Below are 20,100 nucleotides of genomic sequence, written 5' to 3'. Positions count from 1 at the left end.
CCGGGGGGGGTGGGGGAACACCCGCCGGAGCCGCCCCGCGAGGGGCCGCGGGGGCCGGAGCCGCCCTCGCCCGAGGGGAGGAATTCTCGGTTGAAATAAATGGTGGAGTGCGGGTGGCGGGGCTGCCTCGCCCGGGTCTCACCGCGTGTGGCGGCGACGCCGTCGCCAAGCAACGGCAATGGCCGGCGAGGAACGGCGGTAACGGGGCTGCGCCTTGGTCTGGGGCTGCGCGTCGTGCGGAGCCCGGCGGAGGAGAGCAGCGACCGCCCGAGCCTGGGGACGGGCACCGGGAGCCTGAGCTGGCCGCAGCCGCCCGCGGGCTCCGCGCAGCATGAGCTGGTGCGGCAGCGGTGAAGGGTGGAGTTGGGCTCCCTTCGTTGAAGGTCCCAGGTGGTGGGGATTTTCCTCTTTCCTTGTTTTGCCTGGGCTCTGCTGTTGGTTTTGGTGGCTCAGGAGCTGGGCTCGGGTGGTTCTGCCCCGCTCCCATGGCTGAAGGCCTGTGCTGTGTGGCTTACCCTCCACCCTTGGCGTGAGGGGGGGACACGCCTGGAGGCTTCGGGCAGCTAAAAATAAGGGGCAAAACCTGGAATAAATCCGTCTAGGATGGCTTTTTGTGTGGAAGCGTGGTTTACCAGAACAGGCACCTGCTTTGGTCTTTGCTGTGGTGCACGGGTTGTAACAAAGTTTGGCAAAATGTTAAAGCGCAGCAGGATTCTGGCTTAAACAGAAGGCTGGTGGGTGAATAGGTAGAGTGCCATGTGTGTTAGGATCCATAAAATCCCTTAATTATGTGCTTATATGCTTGAGAGGGCAAAGTAGGACTTCATTTATTTGTTATTCCAAAAGAGGCAACAAATTCTTTAAAGTTTCACTCAGTGAAACTTTCCAGGTGCTGCTTCCCTCACCTCTTAAGTTATGAGGTCAAACTATCAGTAATATGTGTAAGCAACTGAAAAATATCTGCTGTTGACTAGAGGAATTTAATATGAATAATATTTAATTAAAAATAAACATATTTGATGCTAATAATATTAGGTTTATCTAATTGATACTGTGCTTTGCGTCAGTCTCCAGTTGTATTATCTGTAGGCAGAATGAGGCAATGAAAGGCAGGTGGTGCCTTTTTGTACCTTGGAAACTTCTTAAATGCTGGTGTAGTCTAAAGCCTGTCCTTGTTCTGTGCAGACTTTATGAAGTGCAAGTCGTACAATGCAAGCAATGCATAAAACATGGAAGCATTTGCTGCTGTAGGTGTTTTAATTTAGTTGTAATGCACAGCAATTAAGTGCAGGCTTTCCTCCTGTATTTGTTATGAAAATGATATCATAGGAAGGAAAATATTCATTATGGATGCTTTTATTTATGAAGTGGAAATTGTCAATGTCTATAAGCAAGGTAAATTAGGTCAAGGCCTAGTTAGGCTTGTAAATAAACAGCTTTTCTGACTGGGGACACCAGCTGATAGCACTGCAGTCCTAATACCTGCCCCCCCCCCAACTTTTTGGAAAGCACAGAGAGGAAAGTTTGAAAAACAGGCTTGGAGAGGGGAAAGAGGGGGAAAAAAGCTTACGTGACTAGAAGCTCTGTGTGTAATTGCATAAGGATTCTTAAAGAGAGGGAAATCTCTTTAAGAGAAGGAGTAAAGGCAACAATTAGAAATAAGGAGCTGTGCAATAATCTCTTTTTAAAAATCAAGTGGTGAAGCTTGCCTTTGAGCATTCCCTAATCTTGTTCCAGCCAGAATGGGGTCAGGTACCCTAAACAGGTATAAATATCTCTTGCCTAACCCAGCTGATCTTTGAAGCTGCATGTATGTGAAGGAGGGAAATATCCTGCTTAAATAATGGTACAATTAATCCCTTGAGCCTTAGGGACCCTGATGAGCATGATGAGACCTTTTGGGGTGTCTCCCCTTTTAGTGCTGGTGTTTCTCTAGAGATGCATTAAGCACCATTTTTACCTCCAGTCCCACTCCTTCCTCTCTCCTGGTTTCAGCTGGTAATGCAAAATAAGGTGCTTTTTCTCCATTGTCCCCTTTCTGAAGCAAGGGGTTTATACAGTAATACACCAAATTTGTTGCATCAACTCTGTTTAACAGACCTATATGCCTTTACAATCAACTACAATGCCCTTCCTGAACCAGTAGAAACCTAACAAAAATGTTCAATGAAAGGAATTTAAACAATTGTCTTGTTTGGTGATAGCAGGAAGCTGTTTGGAATATCCTTAAATTGAAATGTCCAAAACTTGTGCTGTCTGTAGGGTTGTCCTTGCTGGATTTCAAACCTTTCCATTTCCCAGTGATCAGTTCTGATGGGCTGGAGCAAGCAAATAAATTGTGTTAAGATGGCAGCATCTTGGATGGTTTCTTACATCCATAAGTGCTTTTTTTAAAAAGTAGCTGTGACTTCTAAGTGAGGTCAAGTGTTCTAAAAAGATAAGCAAGATTTTTTCCTCCTTTCTCTCAACACTGGGTAAAAGGGCAGAAATGGATTTGTGAAGTGTAAGCTAAAGGATGTTTTCCAATGAGATTTTCTTGTTTTATGTACTCATTCCTGTATTTTCTCTCAGTACTTCCAGGCAGCAGAACCAGCCTCAAGGGCACTATGGACTTACCTCTCCAATTAGCTTGGCTCCTCCTAGTGACAAAGACCACATCCATACTCAGAAGCTGATTGAAGCAATGAAGCCATTTGGGGTGTTTGAGGATCAGGAAGAACTCTATCACAGGTATAACAAGACTAAAATTAGTTAACCTCTTGGGATTTTGGGGTTTTTTATTTTATTTTTTTAAATTGGGGTTTTTTAATTTTATTTTTTTAAGCAAACTTAGCATGAGTTTTCTTTACAGGACAACTGTTCTTGGTAAACTGAATAACTTTGTCAGAGAATGGATTTCAGAGCTTGCTGAAAGCAAGGTAAGAGGTTTTTTTGCTTTTGTCAAAACAGCTGAGGTCTTTTGAACATGGATTTCAGAGCTTGCTGAAAGCAAGGTAAGAGGTTTTTTTTGCTTTTGTCAAAACAGCTGTAGCCTTTTGAATTAAAGGCTATGCTCCTGGGATCTGTGCTAAAGTTCAGCTTTTAACTTCTTAAATATCAAGTAGAGCTGTAGTAACTGCCACTGAAATAAGTTATAAAAGCTGTTTCAAGATCAAGATCTCACAGTCTTTGGGGAACTGAATAAATTCCTGCATTGGCTCCATCACTTGGCTTGTAGCTGGTAACAAAGCCAAAACAAGGCATTGTGGATGAGAAAGATGGTAAAATTGGCACTAACCTTGACCCAGACAGCCTACAGCACTCAGTCTAGATTGGAATTATGATTCTAGACAAGCTCTTTGAATGGCTCTTAGGTTGTGTTAATTTATGTGCCTCTGCTGCAGGGAAGTCTAATAATAGGTCTTAATTTGTATAAATTAATAGAAGTACTGCTACATCACCTATAATCTTTTTTTAGGAGTTGCAAGCTCAACTTATTTCAGAAAAACAGAATCAAAACCTAGTAAACTAAAATGTAAGGGAGTGAGAAGACATTGCTTACACAGGCTGTTATGGTTTTTCTAAATAACTTACATGCAAGTTAAACTGCACAGAAGATAATGTGCATCTTAAACTTTCTCTTCTGCCCACAGAATCTTCCCCCTTCAATAACAGAACAAGTTGGTGGCAAAATATTTACTTTTGGCTCCTACAGACTTGGAGTACACACCAAAGGTAGTACTTTCAGTGCCTGGTCATAGTTCTGATGTTGGAAAGTGGCTTCCAACAGTAACAGGAGACATGGAATCTCTCTGCAGGTTCAGACATAGATGCTCTTTGTGTTGCTCCCAGTCACGTGGAAAGATCAGATTTTTTTCAGTCATTCTTTGAAAAACTGAAGAATCAAGAGGAAGTAAAAAACCTGAGAGTGAGTAAACTCTCTGCTTGATAGAGTGTGTAAATTTTACAGTAAGAGACTGTAAAATGTTAAAGACTTGCATTGGTAGTAAATGTCTTACAAGCCAAAATTAAATCAGTTTTGAGTACCCTCCAATATACTGGTTTATGCAGCATGAAAATGTTGCTGTCCAGCTCTTGGCTCCTTTCCCCAGTGAGCACATCACAAAATAATTTTTGTGGTTCCTCTCCCCTCGCTGTGTTTTGGGAATGAGTCAGCTGCATCAAAAAGCAAGGCTGTCCCTGGAAGCTGTGTTTTCACCTTGGGTGTAGGAAGGGCTTACAGCCACTGATACCGATGGTTTGTTGTGCACTGTTTGTTACAGTACACGATCAGCCTCTCAATCTCTTGCCTAAATAAGATCTTTTAATAAAATCTAGTGTTGGTAGCATAATAGTGCTATCCTGCCTGAGAGTTAGTAGCATTTTTTTGTGTTTGGAAGCAGCTCAGTCTTTGTACTGAGTAGTTCAGCGTAAATTCTGTACTTTATCATAGTATAGGAAAAACTTTAAAAGTAGCAAAAGGATATCTTATTAGAGATATCCTCTCCTTCACAGGCCATTGAGGATGCATATGTACCTGTTATCAAATTTGAGTTTGATGGCATTGAGGTAAGAATTTTAATTTTTATTTGGCTTTTTTTCACCTTTAAGATTTTTTTTCTTGCTTTAGAGCAGGATAACTTTTTCAGGGTTTTATGAGTTTGTTTGTACATTGCAGCATATTTAGGGAACTGTAATTAAATAGCCAGACTGCAACCTATCCCAGAAGAAGTAAAATGGGATCTTCTAGGAAAATAAGCCCCTAGCTAGCCTGGCAGGTGTGGAAACATGAGTGACATCTTTTTTTAAACCCATGCTGCAGACCAGGGTAGGCTGCTTGGGTGGCATTTATCTCCCAAGGATGTGCAGAGTGGGAGTAAAGGCAGTGTCCTTGCTGACTCCCCTGAGCTCTGACGAGAGCTCCCTTTCTGCAGGGGGTGTTTCTGTTGTGGTTCCCTGCACAAATCATCTGGTCTTCTGCTGCAAATCAAAAATGAAGTCCCTGTGATCCAAACAACATGGAAAATGAAAAGTAAAACTACTCACTGGACTCCTGCCTCAGTTTGCCAGCTGCAGGAATCCTTCTATCTGGAATACATTTCATGTAGAGAATAAATACCCAGTTGCTGTAATACCTAAGCAAGTTACTGCTTGGTATTTACTATCACAAAGACACTTATTCAAGGACCTCTTCGTGGCCTTTGTCTGGTACAGACATTCACAGAATAATTTGTTTGCCTCAGGTTACACTACAAACCAGATCCTGAAGGCCTTACAGCATAAAGAAAATGCTTTTTCATTTGTTGAAGTCTAGTTGAGGTGATTTTAATTTATCTTAATTTTATGGTTAATTAAAAATTTCCTTTTAATAGGACTTCTAAGTTTAGAGTAGTCTTTCCAGCTTTCAAAAAAAACCCCTTCCTTTCCTGAGCTTAAAAAAAGAGGTGGTTTTGTAAACAAATAGAGAGCTTAGAGCAATTTTCTTGTTTTCTGGCAAATAAATATTTATCTGTGGTCCCCTAATTCTAAACACAAATGTTAACCACGTGAATGACCAAGTGTCCCTCACTAGTGTCCTGTTTGCAAACAGTGCTGCAATGTAAGTCATGTTTGAACCTTTTTCTCTTGAAGATTGATCTCGTGTTTGCAAAGCTCTCTTTGCCCACGGTTTCTGATGATCTCGATCTCAGGGATGACTCGTGCCTCAAAAGCCTGGATATAAGATGCATACGGAGCCTGAATGGTGAGCATGTTCTGCACACCTTTGTAGGGACATTTAAATTGGCATAGAATGCACATGGCACAGCCCACATTTCTGTACAAGATGCAGGAACTGATCTCCAGTGTACTTGAGTGCTGAGGAGGCAACCAGTGAGCCTAAATTTAGATATTTCAAGGAGTTGTGTGTTTATATAGACTTGTGTTTCATGTTTGTTTGATTGGTTTGTGTGCAGGTGCTCCAGCTTGCCCCAGAAATTCAGGTGACTAAGTAGGGCACTTGATAAGAATGTATGAAGGATAAACAAGGTTGTTCATAAAAAAAAAAAAAGTAATTAAAATACCTGAAGTCTGACTTGCTCAGTGTTTAGCACCAATTGGTTTAATGGTTGCTGGCTGTCAAAAGAAACCTAGCTTCTGGAATCACAGAATATTTAGGGTTGGAAGGGACCTCTGGAGACGATCCAGTCCAACCCCCCAGCTAAGGCACAGTCACCTGGAGCAGCTGACCCAGGAATGTGTCCAGGTGAGTTTTGATTCCCTCCAGAGAGGGACATTGCACAACCTCCTATGGGCAACCCATTCCAGTGCTCTACCACCCTGCCATGTCAAGTTCTCCTTCATGCTGAGCTGGAGCTTCCTGGGTTGTAGTTTATGGCCAAAACATCCTGTGGAGAGGCTTTATTTAAAATTTGCTAGTTGTAGTCTAAACAAAGCTGCTGAGGGCACCAGTTACCTAAAGTGATGCTGAAGGTTATGTGCAATCGATGATTTAATACAAAGCAAGTAATCCAGACCTGTTTTCCTAGACTTGAGCCATAAGCTGTAAGCTGTTGGTGCTGTGTAGGAGCAGCTGACTTGTGCCTGTTCCTGGGAACTCCCGTGCTTCACCTTTTGTCTCGCAGGCAGCAGGGTTACGGATGAAATACTGCGCCTGGTGCCCAATCTGGAGAACTTCCGGCTCACGCTCCGTGCAGTTAAACTGTGGGCAAAACGTGAGTGCCAGGGTGGCTTGTGACCTTCAAACCTTGCAGAGGCTCCTCGTGCTCGCTGTTGGATGTAGCTCTGGTTTGCTATGTAAATGACAGTTGTTGTATTAAAAGCCATGGTCTGTCCGTGTGGTAAATTCCATGTGTTTTTTTAGTGGAGGTGGAGCTCGGAAAAGAGGGGAGTGCCTATGAGACACTGCTGCATTGCTTATCACAAACATGACTACAAATGATAAAAATTCCCAATTAAGTGTGAAAGGAATAAGAAAGTCCTGTTTGCCCACGTGGCTAGGGCAAGTTCTAGGAGAATGGCAGAACCTTTCTCTTAAGGGGAGCTGAAGTGAAGCAGTAGGTGTAGCAGCACAAGCAAGTTTCACAGCAGCAGTATTTTGGGATGTGGTGTTGTACTGATTCTTCTTCTCATCACTGTAAGGACCAGCAATTTGGCCTCGCTGCGCTGCAAAAATAAATGACATGGAGGCTGAAATGTATTAAGTATTCTATAGATTGTGCAGCTGGTGCTGCAAATTTGAAAGACCACAGACTAACTGTGTGGTATCCATTCCAGGACGTGGTGTTTACTCCAACATCATGGGATTTCTTGGTGGAGTCTCCTGGGCCATGCTGGTAGCAAGAATATGTCAACTCTACCCAAATGCTTTGGCTTCTACTCTCGTTAACAAGTTCTTCTTGATTTTTTCAAAATGGTAAAAGCTGTTTATTTTAATTTGCATAAAGAAGTAACACTTGTAATTATCTATATCAAGATGTACACTGACAGCATCCCATGCAGGCCTGAATTGCAGAGCAGAGCTTAAAATGGACACTTCACTGTTTTTTCTTCTGTAGGGATTGGCCAAAGCCAGTATTGCTGAAACGACTTGAAGAGAGCTTCCTTAATTTACCAGTCTGGGACCCTAGGGTAGGTAGCCATTGACATCAGAAGCATTAAAACTCTGTTCTGCCCCAAGCTGGTGCTAAACAGAGCTGTTGTAACCTCGTAGGTGAACCCATCAGACAGGTACCACGTGATGCCCATCATCACCCCGGCCTATCCACAGCAGAACTCCACGTACAACGTGTCCGTGTCAACACGAGCAGTCATGGTAGAGGAGTTCCAACGTGGTAAAGTACATTCTGTGCTCATTCAAGTCTCACTCTTGCTCCATGAAACCATGTCATCTGAGTTAGCATGCTCTGAGAAACCATGTCACCTCACTTTGTTCAGTGAGGTGCTCTAGGTTTAAGATTTCTCTGGGAAATAATGCCCATTGCAGGCAACAAGGGACCAGTTTTCCAATAAGCTGTTGTGGGATCTGCATTTGGTCAGGGGAATTCCTGCTTTTTTTCTTCTGTCAGTTACTGTTACAGTCATGTAAACTTCGTCATACTAATCTTTAAAAAACAGTCATAAAAATTTTTAAAAGAGATTTTTAAAAAGTAGTGATAAGATTTTCAACTGTATTTGTAGGTCTTGAAGTTACAGATGAGATTCTCAAAGGAAAATCAGACTGGTCGAAGCTCTTTGAACCACTGAACTTCTTTCAGAAGTACAAGTATGTATGACATCTGTTGTCTGAAATTGAAGTTATTTACTTAGTGGTTAGCATAATGAGTTTTAACTTGGGGTCTAAATAGAAAATTGTATTGATGTTTTTCCAGTTTAGAGCTTTTTAAAGAAACTGGAAGTAGTCATATAAGTTTTGGTACGTATAAGCATAGGAAAGATAGGAAAAGCTGTCTTATGACACTCACAGCATTTTTCCTACTAAGAAAAAAAATAATCTGATATTTAGAATATAGAATAAAATCTTGAGCTAGTGTACTCATTTGCCTTTCTTCTTCTAGACATTACATTGTGCTGACTGCCAGTGCCTTTACAGAAGAGCATCACCTAAACTGGTAAGTGCTGATTTAAATGTGGGTCAGTGTTTTAAATCACTGCCAGTGCAAAACTGAATCTCAATTCAATGTTCAAATTTGCACTGCCAGTGCAAAACTGAATCTCAATTCAATGTTGCACCATAATTTTGTTGATTCGATTAAGAAATAAAGCTGGTAACTATGCAACTAGGCATGGAATATACCCCCTTCCCTCCCTGCTTTGAAGACCACTGTTCTAGAGCCTTACACTTGTTTTCATAAAGAGTTTTACTGTAATATATAAAGACTAGATTGCACTGGTGTGTAGTCAGCCTGTTCCAGACCTACTTTTCTTCAATGGAAGGAGATTTGCCAATAATTACTTATTTAACCCATGTGAATGTGCTGAGTCACTGTGAATTTTGAAATAAGAGGAAATGGTGAGGAGGAATTAAGGCACTGTAATGTGTGTTTATTCATTTTCCAGTGGGTTTCTTTGTTAAGAAATTAACAAACTTACTTTGCTTGCCTTGCTCAAGTAAGGAAGCAAAACCCCTCTCTGTAACAGACACCCATTCTGAGGGCACCTTACTTTTATTTCAAAGTTTGGCTTGTGCCTTAAGTCAAATAATTCCTGTGCCATCTAAAAGATAGCTTGATGTTTAAAAATAGTTCTAATAGGTAATATCTTTTATCTGAACTTCGTAAAATATTCACCTAAAAATCTTATCAGCTGCAGCTTGATATCAGTCACAGCTGTGTACAACAAGATGTATGGGCAGAGGGCCAAATAGTTTTTAATGTGAAATCTTCTTGAGTGAACAAAGCTCTTTGTACCTCACAATAAAGACAAGGGAAATTCTGGCTGTGGTAAGAGCTGATATTTTTTTTCATTGGCAGAAATAGAGGCAAATTTTCCAGTTTTGCAGCTTGGGAAAATGATAAGCAGAAGATAAACTTGCTTCAGTCTATTATAAAGGAAAGTTTAGTTCACCAATTCTTGAGTGGGTTTGGAAATAGATAACATATCTGTTGTTCATCAACATAAGATGCTTTTGAAGAGCATACAGATTTCTGACTGCTTTTAAAGTTAACAGAGTTTTAGGCAGAAGGATGAAATGCCAGTACTTTATTGAAATTGAAGCCCTCGTGGTCATGATTCATTTCTTAGGGAAGTTTCTGGGGGGAGTGTTGACTAGATGATTTGTTTATTAAAATAACTACATTTTTTTACATTTTCACTGATCAATCTGCAAGAAGAATTGCACTTTTACTTGGGTGTAACTTGAACATCTGTGCTTGAGCCTTTTCAAAACCACTGTTCTCCTTGATCCTTGTGGCAAAAAGGAGTTTTGCTGCACCCCAGAGGTGCTGAGATCTGCTCCTTGTTATTTTCATCATACGTTGTAGGTGGGAGTGTTGTATCTGAACTGTGCAGAGTGCATATAAAACATATTTCTCTGTCTTTAGAAACAAAAGCACAGATGTCACTGGAAACATCTCAAATTACAGTGTGTTTACATGATATTAAAAGATCCAGTGTCTGCTCAGCTGTATGAAACTTGGTCCTTGTTGTTTGCTTAACACTGTATTACAAAAAGGCATCTAAGTGATGAGCTGGAAACAGTTAAGAATTAATAAAATATATTTTGTTTTTATTAGGATTGGCCTCGTTGAGTCTAAAATCCGTGTGCTGGTTGGAAACTTGGAGAGGAATGAATTTATAACTATTGCACACGTGCAGCCACAATCTTTCCCTGGCAATGAAGTTCTCTATAAACAGTGAGTATTTTTACTTTTCTGAAGTACACATTGGCCAAATTGTATCTTCATTCTCCTCAGCTCATTGGTGAGAGAGGTTCAGTAGGTTTCTGGCAGGGTCCTGAGCACATAACATTTTTAAAGAAGGGAGCAGTTCAGGGAGGAGTGCTCTGAGAAATTAAGTCTGGACTGGCTCTAAACTGAACAACTAAAATATATCAGAATCCAAATAACTGGTATGTGTACCCAACTCAGGTTTGTGACTCTGTCTCTTTTTAGGAGTGGATATGTATCAATGTGGTTTCTTGGGCTTGTGTTTAAGAAGGCAGAAAGTGCAGTAAAGACTAACGTTGATCTAACACATGGGATACAGTCATTCACAGATACAGGTAAGGCTCTATTTTTGCTCTAGACTTGCAGAGTGTCATTTTTTTTATGCCAGTGGAAGTTGCTTCACAAAGTACTTCCTTTTGTTCTTAGATATCCCTGTAGATAGCAACATACAAAAGATTAGCTTCAAAAACACGTTGTGTTGACATTTGTCAAAGTAAGGCCATCTTAAAACAAAAGTGTGTTAGTCATACACCATGTACCATATGTGAAATAAGTCCTCACAAAACTGCATTTCTTGTAGGGGACAGTCAGCTGTGAAGCCCAGGGATGCCCATTTGCTGGGGGTAGCTATATTTGTCAAACAGTAGTCAGCTGCTGAACTTTGGAAGTGGGAAGTGACTGTGTCAAGCTCTGAAAGGAGTTGTTGATGGTATTTTTCCAAGACAGCTTGTGTTTAATATGATCCCAGAACTGTGAAGTTGCTGGGTTGTTACACTGTAACTACATGCAGTTTTGCATGTAAATTTTCATGTTCATAGTCTGTTACTACTTCTGATAGATGTAGAAATAAAATAATATTGCAGGTGTTACATAATGCTAGAATAATAAGGAAATAAATCAGGCTATTCTTCTGAGTGACAAGTGTGTTTGGACAAAGAGTTCTAAACAGTGAAATCCTGTAAATGTTTGTTGGAGTTTATCCATAGCACCAGCATGACTTCTGTGTTGTTTTGCTCAGATGACATGAGTAAAAGCAGTAAAACCCAACCTCCTCCTTAGCTCATACTTGGGATATGAGAAAAGCACAGAAAAATGCATCAAAACTCTCATCTGAGTTACAAGCCAGGCAGGGTGATTTCCTCAGACTTGCACTTTTAGCTGTACTTGCACACTATATCCAGTGGTGCTACCTTTCAATGGCAAATGTGAATTATATTAATGGGATTTACCTGCAGAACTAATGGTAAATCCTCTGTGCACAAACATTGTTGGTGTAGCTGTGTGCTCTTATTTTAATGAAGCACAGCCTATGGTATGTGCTGGGTGTAGGATGTGAATCCAGAGAGAATTGAACAGAAAAGCTGCTCCTTGAGAGGTGGGAAATCCTTTGGCACGTATGGGGATGACCAGTAGTTCTGTGCTAGAGAGCTGTTACCATGTGCCTTGACTTTGAGAGAATAATTTTAGAGGGCAAAGATTAATTTCAAGTAGAGGAGCTCAAGAATAGAGGGCTCAGTTTGGAGGGCTTTTTTTGAGTGAACTTTATTTCACATTTACATACGAACTACTGAATTTCATTTGAAGAAACTGTCCATACTGGTGTGTGGGCTCATGTGTGTGCTTTTACTTCACTTCTGGTCTCCTGTGGAAAGCCTTTGAGCTGCATATCCTTGCTTTGATTCCCACTCTTTGTGTCAGTAAGCTGACTTTCCAGTTATGCTCCAGTGATAGGCCAGTTAGATAAGCTTATCTAAATGTGACTTAACTCTGTAATAACTGTTGTGCTGCTGTAGCCTTTGCCAGCTGCATAAAAGGCTGTTTGCAGGCAGTTGAGAAAAACCTGTTTAAATTGTGGTGAGTCTGTTAAGTCAGGTGTCCCTAAAATCCAGTCAGGCTTCCTCAGACAGATAGAATATAAAAATGCAAATTTGAACTCAAATAGCTGCTAAAACCAAATATAACTGACCAGCACTAATGCAAACATCCCCACTAAGCCACAATGCTTTTTTTCATGTCAGTTTACAGGCAGGCCAGTGCCCTCAACATCCTAAAGGAAGGTATGAAGATTGAGGCAACTTATGTGAAGAGAAAGCAACTCCATTATTTTTTGCCAGCAGGAACCTTACAGAAAAGAAAGAAGGTATAATAAAAATTCAGCGCTTCTGGTAATTTTTAATAAAAGCTTTAATGATTACTTGAAGACTTAATTTTTAACTGTCGTTTCAGCAAAGGGTGTCAGATATTAGTCAAAATAATAGTGGACTTCAGTGCAAAAGGTCTTCTTTAGGTGAAAGCTGTTTGGATGGTTCTCAAGACAGAGATTCCAGAACACCCTCTAATTCCTCTTCGTTAAATAAGATATCTAAGTTGGACATCTCTACAGCAGAGACAGAAAGGTTAGTGCCATAACCTTGGAACTGTGAGGAAGCTGCTTTTAACTGACTCACACTGCAAATGAGTCTAGGATTTCTGGTTTGGATCTATGTGGATCATAAGCATGTGGATTGGTTCTAAGAGCTTCAGGAACAAAGCTGGAATCTCCATTGGGCATGTGGTAGGAGACCAGGTTAAAGGAATCCTTGAAAAAAAAATTAAATAATATCCATGAACATGTAGGAATGGAGAACTTGACACCATGGAAATTATTTGGTCTTGAATGTAAATCTTCACAGGTTAGTGGGTAACTTGGAGCTGGAGTATTTTATGTGCAAGTGACTGTTCTTTCTAACAAAAAGTACTGTTAATGCCAATTAGATTAAGTTCTAATGACATACCAATTTTGGTGTCAGAAACACCAGAGCTGCTGCTGACTTAGTGGAGTGGTATGAGAACTCAGGCAGTAAAATGTCTGTCACTTCCTGGGAAGTCTGTTTATCCCTAAGCACAGGAAGAATACCTAATCTTGAGAGTAGTTGCCCAATCCTACCAAATGTGTGATACCTGCTCTGTTCAGAATGTTTGATACTGTAGGAGTCACATGAAAAAAAAAAAATAAACAACCAGCAAATTGTGTGGGCATCTGGGTAGAACAGAACAGTGGTTCAAAGCAGCACAGTGTGCTGGGTAGGCTAATCTGGGAAAATATATCAGCACATAAAGACTCAGCAAAGAAAATGCTTGAGTTTAAACCTGCAGTCTGAAATCCAGCAAAATGATGGTCTGGTGCTGCGTTGCCTGGGAGGTTGTGTTGTTTAATAGAGCTCTGACAAGGGGCTAAGGAGGTCGATGTTTGTCTTGCATGCACTTTCTGGAAATGACATATACAGTATCTTACAAACTAGCATTTTATAACTCAAGTGTTTGACTTTTATAGAAATGTTGAATGTCAGAGTTGTAGTGGTGCCAACAGTGTAGCTGAGCCATCCACGTCTAAGGGACTTTGCATTCCTGTGACTGACCCAAGTATGTATTTGAAGTGGTAGGTGGAATGTAGTTTTTGATTTCGTGGCCAAACTCTAAAAGCCAGGTGTCTCCTACAGAAATGGAGGCTACAGTTGCACTAAGAACTTCGGGAGCTCTCACTGGTTGCACCATTCCAGGATATAACACGGTTTGTCAACTCAGAACGTGTTTTGTGCAAGGACAGCATAAACTAAGTGGGACTCTGATCATGGATCCTAAGAGTGCTTCACCTGAGCAGCATTTTTCACCAACCTCTAAAGTATCTCGTCCACCTACATCGGGAGAATGCCCCCAAAAAGCCATAGATGGAGAAAAGGCAAGAAGGGGGGGCTAGGCCAAGGAGGGTTGAAAGCAGTATTAATTACTGATGTAGAACAAGTTAAATAACTGAAAATGAATGCGTTTATACATCCCCAAAGGATTTGGGGCTCTAAATTTACATTCTAGTTGTACTAGAATGTAATCATAATGAATATGATGTATAACTATTAACATGTTTTCAAGATCTGGCACTTAATGACTGCTTCTCATCAGGTATCAAGGTATCTAAATATTGCTATACTTACCTGTCACTGCAGTGACCAATTGCTGAATGAACTGTCTCATCTGGAAGCAGTTCTTAATTCAGAAAAAAACTATCCCCAAACAAAGATATGAATCTTATGGCTGTAAAAGTATGAGCTAATCTGTTTCTGGCAGATGCTTTTTGAGTGCCTCTTGATAGTTGTGCTGCTTTAGAAATCAGCAGCCTACTCGATAGGTCATTACTTCTGAAATGATAGTGTGCAGTTTCATGTTGAATCTTGGTTTGTGGAACTTCTAGATTAATACTTCATTTGTTTTATTCCTATGTGTAAATATCCTGAAGTTAGCTGTTCTTGACTTCTGATTTGAGGCACAGGCAAAGAACAACCAGAAAAAGAACCCTGAGTTTTGACACTTAAAAAGAATCATCTTGTAGAACTGCAATCTGGTACTGAATATTGCAAGTACAGATTTCAGGGTTTGGGTTTCAGAGGCTTGAAATTCCTGTGGGGTAATGGTGGACTTCTGTAAATACTCTTTGAGGAATGGCCCCTAATACATTTTATGTGTTGACTGGAAGCTGTACCCAAATAAGAGAATTTTAGCACAGCAATTATTTTGAGTCTGTGTATTTTGTTCCTCCAGCTAAACGTGTGGGACTCCGATTTCACAGAAAGTGGATACCCTCAAGATGGGAGGAAGAGCGCTGCAAAAAATGTAATTTTTAAGTGATTTTACTCAGTGGACTAACTGAAAAGCTCAATAGTTCAGTGATTAGACTGCCTCACACAAATTCTCTGCATGTTTACTGATGGAAACAAAAATACATTTTCTTTTTAAAACTATTTGATTCACGGATATAAATTAAAACTGCTGTAAAGACTAAATCCTTTGGCCTCTCAAAGGGAAGATAAAGAGCTTTGCTATTCATGGTGCTTGTTACTGAGGCGTAAACTCTTGAGGGCACACCCTCAAATCAAGATGAGATCTTGTTGGTGAGGTTTGGAATACCTGAACCACTGTCTGTGTGGTTTTAGGGCTTCAGGATGCCTAAACCCACGCCCCGTGGGGTGGAGGTTGTTAATGCATGTATGATTTTAAGGTATCCTCACTGCCACAACTTGCTGCCTCCCAGTCAGGAGCCTGGCAATACTGCCTAACAAATCCCTTCTGGCTTTTTTAGGGTGTCCTTGATGGAAAATCCATGCAGATTCCAGTGATCACATCAAGATCACAGGTATTTATTGTGCATTTGTATTCGTAGGTAAAGCAGAGCTAGCGTTTTCATTATATGTACAAAGATTTATGCACCATTAAACTTGGTGGCTTGAAGATTAGTAGGGTTTTGCCTGTTGTGCTTCCAGCAAATTAAATAACTGAACAATGACCTGTACAAAAGCTGAAGTTTCCAATTTTGAACTTGGAAAACCACATTTCCATGCCCTCAGACACTGAGTTTGTGTCCTGGTTTGGTTTTCTTGTACTGTTATCAGTACTTAGTATATGATTTCTGTGATGAGACTTGGAAGCTTTGAAGTCTGTAGGTGACTAACTGCTCTGTGTCATGTAGAATGTTGTGAAATGGAGGACTGTGAGACTGGAAGTGATCCAGACAGTAGAGACTCTGTATTCCTGGTCTGTGGATATGAGAACAATCTTCCTTTACTGTGCTGTTGAGCAACTCAGCTAATTTTCCCCCGCATCCAGCAGATACTGGTCTCAGTTCATGCAAGAAAATAACTGTGCAGAGGGGAAAATGTTCTTCCTCTGGATATGGTGGTAATTAAGTGGTGTGGTTAAAAAAAAAAAAGGCTTCTCTGAAAATGGGTTTGGGCCATACAGGTTTGGTACATAAACAGTGTTACACAAAGAATGTTATATTCAGCTAGGAAAGGGTTTATCTGCTCCTACTTCTGAAGTAATGAATTTTAACTTAGTTCAATAATTAAAGTTCCTTTTTAAATTTATTTTCTGTGGCATCTGTTTGTGTGTTACAGAGGCTTTCCAGTAAAGAACTGCCAGATTCTTCATCTCCTGTTCCAACAAATAGCATTCGTATTATTAAAAGATCCATCAAACTTACCCTTAATGGGTAAGTGGTTGATCTTCAGGTGAAGAGGATAATCACTTGTTACCAGTCCTTATTCTGAATGTGTGTTGTAGTTACTAACAAAGGCAGAAGGTTACTGTGGCCCTGCTGTAACTGACCAGTTAAAATCATGGTCTGATTTTTATACTGCTGTTAGATGCTTGCTTCCTTTTGAACTACTCTTTGCATGTGCTTGTAACAGTTACCTTTAGGAGTTTTTAAGAAGTCTAAATTGTCACCAGCTGAAACAGCTACGAAAACCAACCTGTCCTGTGCCTTGGATTCAGAATGTACATATACCACCAGGGTTAATTAGTTGCTGCAACCACGTTCTGTTTTCGAGTGTGTACGAGCGTGCTTGTATTCCTTTGTGCTTGCCTGATTCATGTGCATGCATTGTTCTTCTCTCCCAATTATTTTCCCATTTGGCACACGCACTCCTGTGCTTCTCTCACAATGGTGCTCAGCTTCCTTGGCTGGCAGCTTCCCACTGCCTTGCACAGCCATGCACTACACAGGTATTGCCTCCCATGGAGGCCTGTACGTGAGCTCAGTGTTGAAGGAAATGCAGCAGAGGATGCTACCAAGGTATGGAGATGAGAGAGACGTGTCCCATGCTGTGTTATCTGATGCTTTCTTTGTCTCAAGACTGCTCCAGCATGAGACTTGAGAAGTTTTTTTGTGTCACTGGGTGGTAAAGCCCAGCTCTGAACACACAGCGAAGCTGCACTGGGACATTGCAACAGCTGAGGCTGTCCTGACACTGCTGCCCGCCTGCAAGCTGCCTGCAGAAAGTGGTTTCAGATAAACCCTGAAAGCTGTTCTAAATGCTTACATGAAAACCTGTCGTAGTCTTGAGTCTGGTTCTGTAAACTGATAACACTGCTTACCCAGCCAAGTGCATTAGGGGTTTTGGGGGGTGGGGAGAAATTCTGATTCTATGAAACAAGTATTGTGCTATCTCTCTATTGTAATTTCTTTATCATTTGGTGGTTTCATAAGTGAACTTGTAAGTTGTTTTTTCCAGAATATTTTTGTATGTACTGTAAAAAACTATCCTCAAAGTGAAATTTAAAATCTTTAGTCTCTTTTTCTTTTATTTTTTTGTGCAGATGGGATCTGCTTAAAAAAATCTAAACAACTAAACCAACTCTAAAGGGATGGGAGGAAGGCAGTGCCAGAGAAAAGTGTTCTACAGAATTTTAATGTTATAGAATCATTTAGATTGGAAAAAACCTTTAAGTTAGAGTCCAGCTGTAAACCTAACACTGCCCAGTCCACCACTAAACTGCCATGCTAGAGTAAATCTGAGGAGACCAGGAGCACTGCTTTGCTTTTCTGGTAGATCTGGGGTTTGATTTAATGCCTTCTGCATTGTGCAGTTTGCAAACTGCATGACTCACCCAAAGTCAATACTGTCCACATATCATATTGATATGTGGACAATACTGAATTGTTTTAAAATTAGTTGCTTGTCTTAAAGAACAAATCTGAGAGAGCTCTAAACATCTTAAGTATTCACCTTAGTGAGGAGACTGAAGGATTGTAAGGAAATAAGAGGTGCTATCTATCTTGTCATGTCTTAACTCCTTAGCATTCCCTCTGCTGCTAGAATCCCAAACCCGTGGAGAAAGGATGGCAACATTTATCACAATCTACTTGTTTATATCCCTTATTCTCTGGTTTCCAGCTTGTTTCAAGTGCAATTTATCCCTCAGAAATCGACCTTAGTGGGTTTGAGGCCTTGTTCTTCCTTCTGCCTTCCAAAACCCCCAAAACTTAGACTGCAAGGCTTTGACTTAAGTAATAGGGGTACTGTTTCTTAATTTTAACCTAAGTAGCTTTTAGCAGAGCTACGCCTTGGGTTTATAAAATGGTTGCCTCCTTTTTGTGACCTGTTCCAAACCAGTGGCACTCAAACATTGTCACTTCTGTGTACCAGTTACAGTAGGTATACAACTTCAGCACCTGTGTAAATACAAATCCATCATGAATCTCAAGGAACTAAAGCTGAAGTAGGTGATAAGATAAACAGCAAAAGGAATATGGGAAGTGTTTTGTAGTAGACTACAGTCCTGTAATATTCCTAGGCTTTTAAATTCTTCCACATGAGTGTTCCAAGACTGTTTAAGGGATGATTTTCCCATAGACTCTATGTCAGCACATGCACTTATGCAACTGTTCTCAAACTAAAGTAATCTAGCTATGGATATACATTAACACAGATCATTTTATTTTGCTCCTGCTTTGTGGTTATCTTCTAATTGCTCTTTATAAATTTTTTTTATTTTCTTCCTCACTCTTAGGGTTTTAAGAAGAATGTTCAGGGTTTTGAGAAGAACATTCAGGAAGAATTTAGGTTACTAGTTTCTCAGACTTGATCCACTGGTGAATTACACGTCTTATCTTAATGTGTCTTGACATATAAGGATGTCAAGTGTGATGTCAAGTGACGTCAGTGTTCTGGAGTTTCCCTGGATGCTGCACAAGTTCGATGCTGCCCCAGGACTCTGCAGATTAGAATTCAGCTGTTTGTAAATAAAGTTCAAACTTACTCAACTTCGGTGTTCTCCTCTCTTGAAGTGATTGAAAGGGAAGTTACTCCTGCCTAAGGACTCAGTGAGGGAAGCTCTTTGGTATCAGACTTCCTCCAAACGTTGTTCTTTTCTCTCTGCTTTCTTAGCTGGTTGCTGGGTGTCTGGCTTGAGCATGTGTCCCTCATCTCAGTCTCTTCCAAGAGGAGCAGCTCTGCATTGGAATTGTGTCTGGTCAGTAACTTTGAGCAAGAAGTTCCCTGGCAGGAGTTAACATCTGTGGTTTTACTCATTAGGTACAAGCAAAGAAGCAGTTAATGTGAAGTCACATATTTTGGCTGTAGCAATTGATGTTCTGGAGTTTCCCTGGATGCTGCACAAGTTCGATGCTGCCCCAGGACTCTGCAGATTAGAATTCAGCTGTTTGTAAATAAAGTTCAAACTTACTCAACTTCGGTGTTCTCCTCTCTTGAAGTGATTGAAAGGGAAGTTACTCCTGCCTAAGTGAGGGAAGCTCTTTGGTATCAGACTTCCTCCAAACGTTGTTCTTTTCTCTCTGCTTTCTTAGCTGGTTGCTGGGTGTCTGGCTTGAGCATGTGTCCCTCATCTCAGTCTCTTCCAAGAGGAGCAGCTCTGCATTGGAATTGTGTCTGGTCAGTAACTTTGAGCAAGAAGTTCCCTGGCAGGAGTTAACATCTGTGGTTTTACTCATTAGGTACAAGCAAAGAAGCGGTTAATGTGAAGTCACCTACATTTTGGCTGTAGCAATTGGTTTTCCTGTAGAAAGTGAGAGAAAGTACTTACTTTTTGCCTTAAGGAGAAAAAAGCAAAGAGGAAAAAAGGTATCTTGAAATTTGTTAAACTTGGTTGTGGGGGAGAGGGGGCTTACTAACCCTGTCTTATGTAAAACTGAGTGACACAAGCTGTGAAGCCTAAAAAGACCAGCAAAAACTCCTGGCTGTATTTTTGTGATTACCTCATCACATTTCTTATAAAGAGTGTGATCCTGTGCGTTATTCCAGTAAACGAGAGCCGTGGCTGGAGGGTGCAGGTGAAGGGCTCATGCCCAGCCGGCTGCTGCCCCCTCCCTCCCTCCCTCTCTCCTTCTCTGCCTGGGCTGGCTGTGGGGCTGCGTGCCCACTCGCAGGGCAGCCGTGCCCGCTGCCCTTTCCCATCTCGCAGGGCA

General features: G+C 40.9%; 1 protein-coding gene across 1 annotated transcript; it reads left to right on the top strand.

The window, feature by feature from the left end:
* Nucleotides 1–331: 331 nt before the first annotated feature.
* On the top strand, nt 332–18,747 carry PAPOLG (poly(A) polymerase gamma). The gene is made up of 23 exons (XM_041417204.1): nt 332–390; nt 2,572–2,730; nt 2,852–2,918; nt 3,633–3,714; nt 3,798–3,907; nt 4,495–4,548; nt 5,611–5,722; nt 6,603–6,692; nt 7,255–7,393; nt 7,536–7,608; nt 7,691–7,811; nt 8,158–8,242; nt 8,535–8,588; nt 10,212–10,331; nt 10,590–10,699; nt 12,383–12,504; nt 12,591–12,760; nt 13,678–13,766; nt 13,844–14,082; nt 14,937–15,008; nt 15,475–15,528; nt 16,289–16,383; nt 18,687–18,747. Exons 1-23 carry the CDS (start codon nt 332–334, stop codon nt 18,745–18,747), a joined length of 2,337 nt encoding a protein of 778 aa, XP_041273138.1.
* The last annotated feature ends 1,353 nt before the right edge of the window (nt 18,748–20,100 follow it).

The sequence above is a fragment of the Onychostruthus taczanowskii genome, unplaced genomic scaffold, assembly GCF_017590055.1.
Source record: "Onychostruthus taczanowskii isolate IOZ18803 unplaced genomic scaffold, ASM1759005v1 scaffold55, whole genome shotgun sequence".
Classification (NCBI taxonomy): domain Eukaryota; kingdom Metazoa; phylum Chordata; class Aves; order Passeriformes; family Passeridae; genus Onychostruthus; species Onychostruthus taczanowskii.
This window is presented reverse-complemented; position numbering and strand designations above follow the sequence as displayed.